Below are 12,836 nucleotides of genomic sequence, written 5' to 3'. Positions count from 1 at the left end.
AGGAAATGAATGCTTTCCAGAGGCTTTGGCTTCTAAAGCAGTGCCACTGCAGCAGAGCTAAGAAATGCCAGCTGAAGATTTGGCCTGTTTGTATTTCCTCCCCCTCCTTTTTCCCTGAATCCTTCCCTATTTATTCTCCCTTTTGCACTTGTCTCTTTTATGCTGGTAACACCATTTGTCACCAGTATGAGCATTTGCCTGACATGTTACCTAGTGCTGCTTCTCTCAGCCTTTCCTTCAGCATTTTCCTCCTTCAGGGAAGTAAGTGCCAGTTTCTTTAAAGCTCCGCTGCTGCAGCATGATTGAGGATGCTAGCAGCAAATGATTGCTCTTGGTCTGCAGAAGTTCACAGGATTGATTTATAAAGATTGAATTGAAGAACTGAGGTTGACTTACATGAGTGAGGAAATGCTTTGACCCATGCTCAGCAGTACAGTGTGTTATGCTTGCAAACATTGCTTCTGCTGTTCCCTCTGTGCTGGGAAGAATTTGCTGCAGTAAAGGTGTGATGGGGGGCCTGGTAGGGTAGAAGAAGCCAGTCATTGCTCTAAGCAAATGGTCTTACTCTGTTAAATGGGCTCCTGATCACCTGCCTGAGCTTGCCAAGTGCAGCACCCACTGTGTCAGGTGGGATTTCGGCTTCAATCCATTGAAGGAGCCCTTCTTTCTATTCATAGAAAAGTCTGCAGCTTGCACCCTGTGGGTAAGCAAATTGATCCAAATGAAAATCTTACCTGAGCCTTGTGTGTTAGTACACAGCCTGGTTCCTTTGGGGCCAGCATGGAGGTGCTGCCTGGCCCACTTGTTTCTTTTCTTCCTTTTTTTTTTCCCCTCCATTCCTCTCCACTTCCTGCCCACTACAGGTTCTCCTGCTACTGGTCTCGGAGAGGCCAGAACATCTCCTTATAGCAGGAATGAGGGAAGATGTTGCCCAAAAATGAATCAAATCTGTGCTCTGCTGAGTTGTTTGTGAATGTAAAATATAGAGAGACTTGAAATCTGAATGTGCTGAACCTTGAACTCAGCCAGGTCTTCCTCTGGCTTTGTAGATGTCTGCAACTGCTTTCAAAAGCTCTTTGGTAGCCCAGAAACCAGGAACCTGTGACTCTGTCAGTTAATGCCTTTATTGTAACTATTAACCACTTAATCTGAGCAGACAGAATAACTCGCCCACCTCTGTAAGGTATTAAAGGCTTTACTGATGTTTGCAGAGCATTTAAGTGTATCTTTCCAAAGCAGCTATGACCTTCGTGAGCAAAAGACAGTGTTTTTCTGAAAAATACTGTACAACTGCCAATTGTTGTTTTTATTTTGATAGTCTAAAGGAAGCAACATTAAGATTTTATTTAACATCAGAAATGGTCGCTTTCAGATAATGAATGCTGCCTGCATCTTTCTTAGGCTTATGTAGGCTTATCTACCTCGTCTGAGTAGAGATGCCAAGGGACTGTAAATTACTGCATAACTGGTATTTCCAGGTGGGCTTTCTCAGCATCCTACCTACTGATATAAATTAACAACATCTTGTTACTTCAAAATGGGTGCATTCACTTCACTTGGGGATGAAAAATGTTTGTGCACAGCATGGTGCACTCACTCGATAAATGAAAACAGGAGAAAACAAGGAAACATTTTTGACACAGAATCTCTGGGTGGTATGTATATGCCAACCAGAGCAAGTGGGAGACAGGGCTTGATTTGTTTTGGCAGATATATGGCAGATATAGAATGGGCTGGGTTGGAAGGACCTTAAAGCCCATCCAGTTCTGACACCATTGGGCTCATTGCCCCCCACGAGGTCAGGCTGCCCAGGGTCCTATCCAACCTGGCCTTGGGCACCTCCAGGGATGGGGCAACCCATCTCTGGGCAACCTGTTAAATATATTTTATGTGTTATATATTTTATGCATACTGAGACTACCGTGAGATGGCATGAAGGAGCAGCCAGAGCCCACCCAGGGCTGTTCAGACCTTGAGATGGGACAGCTGCACAGTCAGGTTGGCTCTGAGCAGCACGTCCCAGCTGAGGATCACAACCTGCTGACTGCTGTGATGGAGATGCACATGTTTCTTTAAAGAGACTAGAAGGAGAAATGGGGAAGCAAGGTCCAGTCTGGCTCTTCTCCTCTATATACTGGCAAGCTTTTGCCACCAGTACCACCCTATCTGTGCTACCTGCACAAAGCTGCATTTCTCCCCCTTGCAGAGTCCCTCTCTGCTGGTTTCTAGGTTGCAAAAGATCTTCTGATCTCAGTAGTGTCTTAATCTCTGACTCATTTTCTATCTGGATGTTTTCAGGACTGCCAGGACAGGTTGGTCCTCCAGGCCCAGTTGGACCAACTGGTCTTCCAGGACCACCGGGACCAAAAGGCGAGAAGGGACAACCCGGAGAGAGGGGCCCAGCAGGGCCACCAGGTAAGTCCTAGGGGAGGGCAAGGTATGACAGGGAATATTTCATGTTGTTCAAATTGTCTCTGCAAACAGACCACACACACAATGTTGAGATTTCAGTTTATATTAAATCCATTCCTTGAAGTCCTCTGAGCACTGAACTCAGCCAGCAGCCCTCAGAATAGGTACTGTCTGCATAGAGAGCAGTGAAAGTCCTTGGGATTTCCTATGGAGTTGGGGAGAACTTGTCCCAGAAGGCAGAACAGCAGGATCATGTTTTCCCATCCTGCTCAGGAGCTGTGAAAACCAATCTCCAATCTGTCAGCCTTTGGAAAAGAGCATTTCCTGTTCAACCCTCTCACTGTGTGCCTGTTTTAACTGCCTTTTTTCTCCATCATTTGTGTCAAGCTGTCAGATGCCAGAATGTCAAATTAATGATGCCGTTGTATGCTAAGGGAAAAGGTTATGAGGCCGCTCTTTCACAGTGCACTCCGTTCCTGTGCTCAGAGACTTTCTACATCCCCTAAACCTTTTGATGAAGGCAATACTACACGATAGGTGTCAGACCTCAGCCTCTGTGCTTTGTATGCATTTGAAAGGCTGTGCCTCGTAAATGTGAGCTCAGGAAAGGTTTAAAATTTGGAGAGTGCCTTAATATGTGAGAGTGGCTCTGAATGCTTTTTTTGGCAATTCCTGGCAGACTCTCAGTGGCTGGTCTTGCCAAAGATGTGTTTGCTTTTTGGTTTCTCCATTTGCAACAAAAGCTTTCCAGTCCCAAAGGAGTCAGAATTGATTTGCTGCTGCATTGATGGTTTCTGTTGCTATTTCCGTGCTTTTGTGGTGGTAAGGTGACATACAGGTGTATCTGAAGGGAAAGAGAAAGAGCTGTACTGCTTTCAAGCTGCCTTTAGTTTCTTACTCAGTCTCAGGGAGAAATAATTTTTTTTTGAGCTTTGTAGCACCTTTGGGCCAAGTAAGGCCATTTGCTGTTCTGTAGGAAGAAGCCAAAGAGAATTAGCTTCCCAATTTTCAATATTTTTCCCCTGATTCCCACAATTATAGTTAGGGACATAAATTCTGTTTACCAAGAGAGCAAGAATATGCTGTGATATTCCCAGACCATGGTAGGACCTGCTTAGAGGGTTCTGTTGCTTAACAGAAATAATTCTGAGACCACATTGCCATCCTTTTATCTCATCTGCATGTTTTACATCTCCATCACATCTGGCAGTGGTATTTTCAGGTAGCATTTAGCTTCTGTCTTTGAGAAACTATTCCTATCTAGACTCTTTTTTCCAGGAATGAATGGGCTTCCTACTGCTTTTTACATCCATTAGCACATGTTCAAGTGCACTAATAGATCCTCTCCTGCCTCTGCACAGGGCTGTTGGGACCTCAAGGACCAAGAGGACTTCCAGGAGAAACCGGGATTCCAGGTCCCCCAGGTCCTCCAGGTCCTCCAGGGCCACCTGCCACCCCGAGCCTCCCACTTACCTTCCAACAAGGGGTTCTCTACTCCCTCCAGCCCACAGCTGAAAAAGAAAGTAAGCTTCTTTCTCTGTTCCCCTTTTTTTCTCTTTTTTTTCTTCTGGTACATCAGCAGGATGGACAGGCCCAGAGCAGCTCAGCTCTTCTTCCCACCTTCCCTGTTGTGCTCTGCCAGAGCTCTGCCTTCCCTAGAAGCAGCAGGATGAGCTGCCTGTGTTGTGTGGGTCTCTTGGAAGTTCCTGTACAAGATGAAACGTGGGTAAATAAATACAGTATGTCTGGCCAGTTAGGTGCTGGTGCTTTGAAACTGCATGGTTGTGAGATCTGGTGGTGCTGCTGTTGCAGTATTACAGGGCTCAGGGATATTCAGAAATGAGCAACTACTGAATGTTTGCATCTCTGAAGTTACATAACATAACGAGGACATCTGTTCAATGCAGCTCTTTTCCTGCCCCTGCAGACATGTCTCCCCACCTGTGTTTTTGGCACAGCATCATCCCTTATCCATGCAAAACACAGAACTGTGGGCTCAAAAGCCCAGACCAAGACTGTAATTTATTCTTTCCCTGTGGCTGGAGGGTCAACATTTCTTTGAGCTTGTGGTGATTTTAAAGATATATTTGCTTGATTTGTTTTGTGCATGGCAAGAAAAGGCTTTCTTGGAAAGGCACGTCATGCACTCTTATCTGAGCAGTCATATTCAGGCTTGATCAGATTTCTTCTGGTCTGCTCTTGTGTTGCTGGCATCTAATAATGGTAAAGCAGAACTCAGATATATCTCTGCCTGGTGTGTAAACCCCTGGAGCCCCAGCTCTGCTGGTCTCCCATCTCCACTCCCCCAAACTTCAGCTGTGCCTTTTCCCCAGCTCTTCTGCTCGTGTCCAGCTTCAAAGCACAGTTGTACTGCTTACAGCCAAGGATTAGTAAATCTCCCTGTGCCTGATGGCGTTCTAGAGCTTTCCTTTTCCTTCCACCCACTCTCCTTTCCAGACTTCTTTTCCTGTGAAGTGAACAGATGTAGTTTTAATTTGGAAAGAACTTTAACAGTTCTATTTTATATTCAGTTACTTAAAGCATATGGACAAGATTAAATTAATTGAGGTTCAATGCTAAGGTTTTTCACAAAATGTAGATTGAGCTGCTGCATTCCTGAGTCTTCTAACAAAGAAAATTGTGCACTAAGCCTTTTATTCCAAAGGATGGTCTAGGTACCATCACAGCCCCTTTCCTCCTGCCGCTATTTAAATTAAACTCTTGCAAAATAATGGATAGGCTTAAAAGCTTGCAAGGACATAGATTGCGTGGCCTTCCCAGCTGATGTATGAGAAGGGTAAACACCATTGTCCCAAAATGGGAAATAGGTAAACAAGTGGATAAATACCTGTATTAATTCAGCCACTACTGGGCAGCAGCAGGCTGCCACATGGACTTGAAGTCCATGAGCAAATGGTGACCGCTGCATCCTGGGGCAGCCCTGTATTTTTCCTACCTGTAGTGGATTTCTTGGTGCAGAAGTAGTAGCCAGGACACTTATCTTAGCAATGCTTCATTTATCTACTTTTGGGAGAACTCAGCAACTGATGTTGTCTACAGGTTTCCAAATGAAGCCCTAATGCTGTATGGAATTAAAATACCGCGGTTGCGGAGAGTGGCACTGATGGAGCTGACAGGCTCTCCTGCATTTGTAACTCAGGTCATGTAAGAAGCAGAAAGCTCTACACTCCCTGGAATTTTGTGTCGCAGAATTTTATTTAATCAGTTTTGTAACTGATTAAATAAATGTTACCTGCTAACTGGTGCTTGGACAGAGCAGAAAGCACAGGCCTTTCCCCTCGTGCAGCTGCCATGCCCTCTGCCAGCCACTGACAGCTTTATCCCAAACCTCATGCCTGAAAATGTTGCTCTATTCCACTCACACTTCCTTGGGTCCCTTCTGCTCCTTCTTTAGCTTTCAGTGGTGGTTGAGTGAGCCAGGCACTGCCAACTCCTGTATATTGCCCTCTCACTGAATTGCAGGAGTTAGAAGGGTGCAGCAGGGCTGTCTGCTGGGGGCACATTGTTCATCCAATTCCTCCCAGGGCACAGGCAGAGCTCTGTAGTGTTCTGTGGAGATGAAATTTCCTATAGATGTGTACAGCAAAGACTACGTGGAACAAGCTGGTTTTGTTGGTGTACTGACATCGGGTATGTGAGCCCAAAATCTGTAACAAGTTCTGTTGTTTAAGAGAAAAAAATCTCAATACTGATCTGCCAGTATAAGTCATCTGCCTGGTCATGGTAAAGTTATGCAATTTTGAGACCAGTTTCTTACAAAATTAATGTTTTCCTTACGTGCTGGCTGATTTTGCCTACCACAGGTTGGTGGAAAGCTGATCCTCAACAGCCAATAAAGCTTAGCCTTGCAAATCCTGCATAGGTTTTCCTTTCCTTTTCTTTTTTTTTCTTTTCTTTTCTTTTTTTCTTTTTAATGGAGCACATCTGAAAACTATAAACACAAGATTCCAGCTGCTGACAGCAGAGGGAAGCATATTCCTGGTAATGGGCATGTGCACCCACAGAGATGTGAGAAAGCTGTATTGGATTATTATTAATACTGCAGTGTTTGGTTCCGCCTGAACGTGGTTAATGCATGTGCCTTTATTAATCACAATAAGTTCTTGTTGGCAGTGTTTATCAGTAGGCAGAAGCCAAAAATGGGGAGACGTTTTCTCACAGTTTCACAGTGCGGTGGTAAAGAAATTGGTCCCAGTTGTCTCCCTCCAGATCAGGTAGCAGAAAGAAATTAGGACAGGATTACTTCATTTCCATCCTGTCTCAACAAATCAAGCTTATAAAGGGGGAATTTATCCCTTAGTCAGAAACATGAGATACAAGCCAGAAGCCAGACTGCCCTGCCCCTCTGTTGGGGCCGCTGCTGCAGCACTGCTTTCCTTCTCTGCCACTTACAAAAGCATGCATCAGGTATGTGGTGTAGAATCAGCTCAGTGTTAGAACTGAGACATTGCTCTCTTCTGTGTCACAGTTACCAAATTGCCTTTCATAAATAACTTTGAGTCCAGTGGATCTAATGTCAGGGTGGGTGGATTTGTGGGGTATAACTCCATCATTGTAATAACGTCCCACTTAGCAGGAATGTTTTGTAACCCGAATGCTTGTTCCTGGTTTACCTCCAGCAGTAATTAAATCCCAGTTCATTTGTAGCCTATCCTCTCCTCCTCTCAGTGGATACACATTTCATTTTGTTGGCCACTTGTTCTTTAAAAACAAAAGGCTCTGCAATTGCTCTTCGATGCTCGTTTCCCAATCTCATCTTACTCCCGAACCATGATGGATTTTGACATGGTCAAATAAAACTCAAATTAATTGGATTACACACTTCACTTGGGTACCTTCCCTTCTGAACAAAAAAACAGTCTCAGCTGTTTTGTGAAGAAGGGAAGATGGATGGGTCTGGAAACAATAGTCTAAGAAATACCTGTTTACATTCAAGTTTTAGGCTCGAAATTTGGTTCTCAGAAGGACCTGGGTTAGATCTCATGCTGCTCTGCTGCCAGGAGGGCATTGCAGATGTATACTGTCATCCCTGGCAGTTAAAAAGATTTCACAATTTCCCTTGGAGATGCTTTCAAACAAGGACATTGAACATTTTCTCTGGAGTCAGTGCTCCAGAGTTTGAAAAGGCTTCATGATGTGTCTGATAATGTTTCTGGAGATTCCACTGCATGTTGTTGTGGCTGAATCCTGCAGAGAAAACAAACATCCCTCCCATGTTCCTGGTATTATTTAATATTGTCATCAGTAGAGCACTGAGCCACCTGCAGAGTTTTACACCTGCAAAAAGTTCTCCCGAATTTCAGCATAATGAGTTAAAGGGATGGGTGAAAGGGTGTTTGAGACCATGGGCAGGAAGAAAGAGATGGGCATTCTTCATTCTGGTGGCCTCCAAATGTAGAAAATGTGGACTTCTCAGAGGGTTGACAGAGAGTCAAGATCTCCAGGCATAATCAGGAAACCTGCTGTTGGCTCTATAGCGCTGGCCAGGGGAATGGATTGTGAATCTTCATAGCATCAAGACTTGGGGGTTCCCTTCCTTGCTTTGTGTAATTGGTGTCTTTGCCAGTTGTGGAATTTTCATGCCTTGGTTTCCACACTGTCAAGCAGTGCTGTGGGATGCTCAGGGTGAAAGATGCTGCTGTACAGGTACCCCACGGACTGCTGGCATGCTGCAATGCAGGTCTGTGGGGAACAGGCTGGTTGATGGTGGTTTTGCAAGAAAAAGGGGTGCTTTTCTTTCATATGTAGTTGTTTTTTTTTCTCTTCAGTTACCAACCAAAGTGGTAAGCCCAGTGGTTCAAAGATGTGACAGCTACAGAGTGATGAGCTTTACTCCCAGCAGGAGACGACTAAGAAAGATGTGCAAAAGCACAACATTACTCCAGTTTCTGCTAATGGCTTCCCTCTCCCTGCTCTGCTCCCATCTCCACCCGTTCCCCAGACCTGCACAAACTAAAATAATTATTGCTGTACAGTGCAGAGCTACTTTTAAACTGCTTCAGCATTCCAAAGGTAATACAATATGGGTGTGCAGGAACACCAGTTTTTGGACAGAAAGGACGATTCTTCAGGGCTTAGAAGAGATGGGATGAGATCTGGGGGATACAGCCTATGCTGTTGGATTGCTCCTGGAGTCCAGATCTTGCATCCAGAAGCTCTGCCTGCCCTTCACCAGCAACAGGCGCCAGAGGGTTTTGGAGAGAAAGTCCTGGGACTGGGCGGCTCTTGCTGCAGGGGCACTGACTGTTCTGCTTTTTAACACAGATGGAGAACCCCAGTTGGCTTCCACTGTCATAGATACCATCATGGCTGGCCTGCCAGGACCACGGGGAGCACCGGGCCCTGTGGGACCCCCAGGTAATGCACTCAGTTGAGCTGCAAGGCTGTAGCGATGGGGAAGAGGAGCAAAAGAATCTGAGGAGGAGAGGAAGTGTGCTGTGGGATGCCTGCAGGGAAAGCACGTGGTCCTCAGTGGAAGGGCTGTGGAGCCATGGGTAGTGGGTAGGATGGCAAGAAGTAACCAGTTCTTATCTGTTTACAGAGGCAGATTTTTCATGAGACTTCTAATGTTTCCTTGCTGCTTTGAGAGAACATACTCTGAAAAGGGAATAATTGAAGAGTGCCTTTAAGAGTGGGTTGCCCTTTGAATTCCTCTGTGGGAGCAGAGCTGTTCTCACTGCTGGTGCAATCCTGTCTGGTTGCTGTAGAGCTCTACTGAGCAGGATCTGACCAGCTGTTCTCAGTGATATCTCTGCACACTTTGGAGATGGTTTGAGCTACTCCAGATTTGCACCTATATAACTGACATCAGAATCTGGGACCAAAATTCAGTAGCAAATCTTTTGTTTCTCAGTGCTGATAGGTGGATTAAATGATAATATTCCTGCAAACATCAGCATGTCCCAGTATGATACATATTTAGGAGCGAACTCCCATCAGTTGCAGAAAACTTTTCCTTTCATTATGAGGGCCTTTAATTTATCCTTCAGTTCCTTTATTCTCCAACTTAAGCATTTGTATGGTGCATTAATGATTGAGGCTAATTCAGCTGTACTTTGTACATGGTGTCTGCGTTGTTTCATCTCAAGGGTTTTGACAACCAAAGCAGAGAGGAGTATTACTAAATTCAGACTAAGCAAATATCCTGTCTCTCATTTCCAGGTACAATTTAACAGCTGCAGTTGGGATATAATTATCTTTCCAAAAGTAATGAATTTGTTCTGTGACTGTAAAACAATTTGACCTGTTCAGGCAGTGTTTAACATGTCCTGGAAACGGCCTCTTCTGTGATACAGACTTAAAAAGAACTTTTTTGCTACTGAAGTGAGCGTGCAAAGAACAAAAGAGTGCTTTGCTTTGCCACAGTTGGCTTCTCATTCTGGCTACATCCAACCTCTGTCTCCTTTGTGTTCATCAGCACCAGAGACTGACTCATGCAGACTTGCAGACTTCCCTGGCCACCTGCAGGACTTCCTCCATTTCTAAAACAGCAGTCTGCTCTGATGTTTCATGGATCTAGCTTAAGATTTCTTCAGAGCTGTTATTTTGCAGCACCTTGCTGTCATTCTTCCTGCCTACTTTCACCTTTTTTTTCCTTCCTGAGCTCTAAGAGCTTCCCTAAGGCATGTGTGATATTAGGATATGGGTGTCCAAGAATCCAGTGCATGATGTAGTACTTATGCTGCAGTCTTGTGATCAATGAATGGCTCTCACCCACTGGAGATGAAGTAGAACAATAAAAGGAAACGCGTATGTTTGAAATTTAAGAGCCTTCTAAGTCTCCTTAACATTGTCTCAACTGATGATTCCCACCAGGACCACCAGGTGCATCGGGACCCAAAGGGCCTCCAGGACCTATCGGAGTCCCTGGATCACAAGTAAGGGTTTTCCTGCTTTGGGCTGAGGGGCAGAGTTGGGGGGTAGGTGTGGAGCATCTTCTCATTTCAGAAAGAGGAGAACTATTTTATAGGTCTTAGATGCAGTGCCTAGCTCCTCATGAAAGTCTGTGATTTTCATACCTGTCTTTCATAATGAACTGGGTTAAGAAGTTGAAATGGTTCTACTTTCCAGGTTTTCCCTCAATCATAACAACATATCTTGCTGCTACTGTGTCAAAACATTTCACCGTAGCCTGAGTTGATGCAAAGGATTTGACGTGGGCTTTACTAACATTGTGATAGAAAAACACTGCATTTCCTGTGGAACACATAAAAGAGGAAAAATGTGTCATTGAGAATTGACCAGTTCACCAAGGTGAATTTCTTCATCCTAATTTATTGGAAATAGCACTTTCCATTCAGCACAAACTTCACAAATTCCGATCAGTTTGATTCATTAGATATTGATACCAAAATTGTGGAGGGGAGGATAATTATGGGGAATTGTAAACTCAGTCAAAAGAATGTTTTATGGTGGAAGGGCAAAATAGCCACATGGATGAAAAAAGAAGTTGAAAAAATGAAGGTTATGATGAATAATGAGTGGCCAAACTGCTGCAGATGGTGGTTGGCTGATACAACAGGACTCCAGTTTGTGATGAATGTTTCTTACTGTAGAGGCAAACCAGTGACAACAAATATTTCTATATTAGGTATCTTACTTGAATTAAAGAGATAAAAGTGACTGAGGAGTACAGAAGAGAGAGAAAGGTTAAGTAATTTAGACAACGGATGTGACTTAGATCCTGATATGACAGGTTTGGTACTGCTGGAAATTAGAGAAAGGAGACTTCTACTATGTATTTATTAATCACTTTGAAGAAGCAATGAGAGCAAGTTAGTGAAATTTTGCCAGTGTAGCAGAATCATTTCAATTAGTGAATGCTCTGGAGAGCGGTGAGAAACTCCAGATAGATATGAACACAGTGGGAAGTTTGGCAGCAAAACGACAGTTGCAGTTTAACATGATTAAATATAAGGTAATTCACAATTCATAAATAGGTCCTTTAATAGAGTCTGGCTTTTTCACATGCAGCAGGCATTATAAATTTTTTATTTTTAACAAGAGACTTGTTTAATTCAGTGTTCCTTGAGCATCCCTCTGCAAACACGCACTGAAGTCGAATGTAGAGAGCTGTCAGGTGCAGAGGTCACCTATGGACACTTGAGCTTTGTTCACGCTGCTTTTTGACATAAGGCCAAATCTGGTCTGTGCCCTACCTTGCTTGCCAGCCCTGGTTAACCTCCTGTATCACACCTGAATCTCTGCATCTTTTGTGGATACGGAGGTGCTGTAGCTAAGCTGCCATCTTGCACAAGTTGGTGGTGAGCTGGTTGGACTGACTGCAGGCAAGGAGCAACGTGATAATGGTGAGCGCCCTGCCTCCCAGATGAAGCTGAGAGAGCGCTTCTCCATTAGTCCCTCAAAATCCTGAAACTGGGAGAGCGTTCCTCCCACTGTCCCTTGAAACACTAAGGCCTGACCTTGTTGGGCCACTTAACTACAGGCTGAGGTTCCTGGCAGCTGTGCTAGAAAGCCCATTTCTCTGGATGCTGAGAGGTGGTGGGTAGTGGGGGCTGCTGTTAAACAAGTCAGCGTGAAGCAGCAGCTGCCTGAAGTGGAGCTGGGTTCCTTGTGCTGCAGTCTCCAAGGACTTCAAGTTCAAGTTACTTGAGGTGGAAAAAAGCATCTTTCCACGGTCATGTGGAGCTGACATGGTAAATAGAAACAAACAGTGTTGTTCTCTTCCTGCCTGGTTTCTCACTGTGGTTTCACTGGGTGGGTAATTTAAGAATTTGGATCAATTTCTGCAGAGCAGTTCAATTAGTAGAAGTCTGGAGACAACACCCTTCATAACCATTGGTGATTTGCTTTATAGATTTACTCAACCCAGGGAGCAAAATTATTAGTAGAGATTGGGCTTAATTTGAAAATTGTTTATTAGGGTGAGTGAATCGCTTCAAAATAATTTCCACTACACAATCCAATTAATTTTCAGGTATGTATGGTTACTCATGCCACCCACTGAGGCAATTATGAAGAGGGGGGAAAGCAGCGGGGATTTTTAGGCTAACCATACCATCTATTTGTTAATTTCTTCTCAGTCACTGAGAACAAGAACTATCCTGTCACACTGACCCTTCACAAAATGTTATATCAGCAGCATGCAGTTCATTAAGAGAACTAAAAAGAGGGATATGTAGATAATATAAGGCTTAAGGTATCTGCAAAAAGAGCTTCCATTGTTATTGCTTGAGGGCAAACAAGAATCCAGCCTAGTCACTTAATGCATATATGGGGTTTACAGAAGCTGAGGATCACTGGGAAATGTATTGGCTATATCTTCATAAGGAATGTGCAATAGAAACTAATTTCTTCTTGTCATGCATCTCTTCTAGGGCTTACCAGGCTCTCCAGGACAACCTGGGCCCAAAGGCTCCAAAGGAGACCGAGGAGAGAGGGTA

The 12,836-nt window shown here is 44.3% G+C and overlaps 1 protein-coding gene across 8 annotated transcripts in view; it reads left to right on the top strand.

Moving 5' to 3' along the window:
* Window positions 1-12,836, top strand: part of COL26A1 (collagen type XXVI alpha 1 chain) — a 158,113-nt gene that overhangs the window by 130,506 nt on the left and 14,771 nt on the right. For all 8 annotated transcript variants that reach the window (XM_048966819.1, XM_048966823.1, XM_048966818.1 and 5 more), the window contains 5 exons: window positions 2,299-2,415; window positions 3,774-3,935; window positions 8,698-8,790; window positions 10,249-10,310; window positions 12,771-12,833. In XM_048966819.1, the coding sequence (XP_048822776.1) occupies window positions 2,299-2,415; window positions 3,774-3,935; window positions 8,698-8,790; window positions 10,249-10,310; window positions 12,771-12,833 (497 nt within the window). The remainder of the gene's footprint in view (window positions 1-2,298; window positions 2,416-3,773; window positions 3,936-8,697; window positions 8,791-10,248; window positions 10,311-12,770; window positions 12,834-12,836) is intronic.

The sequence above is a fragment of the Lagopus muta genome, chromosome 20, assembly GCF_023343835.1.
Source record: "Lagopus muta isolate bLagMut1 chromosome 20, bLagMut1 primary, whole genome shotgun sequence".
Classification (NCBI taxonomy): domain Eukaryota; kingdom Metazoa; phylum Chordata; class Aves; order Galliformes; family Phasianidae; genus Lagopus; species Lagopus muta.
The sequence above is the reverse complement of the archived record's forward strand: the minus strand, read 5'-3'. Positions and strand labels throughout refer to the sequence as shown.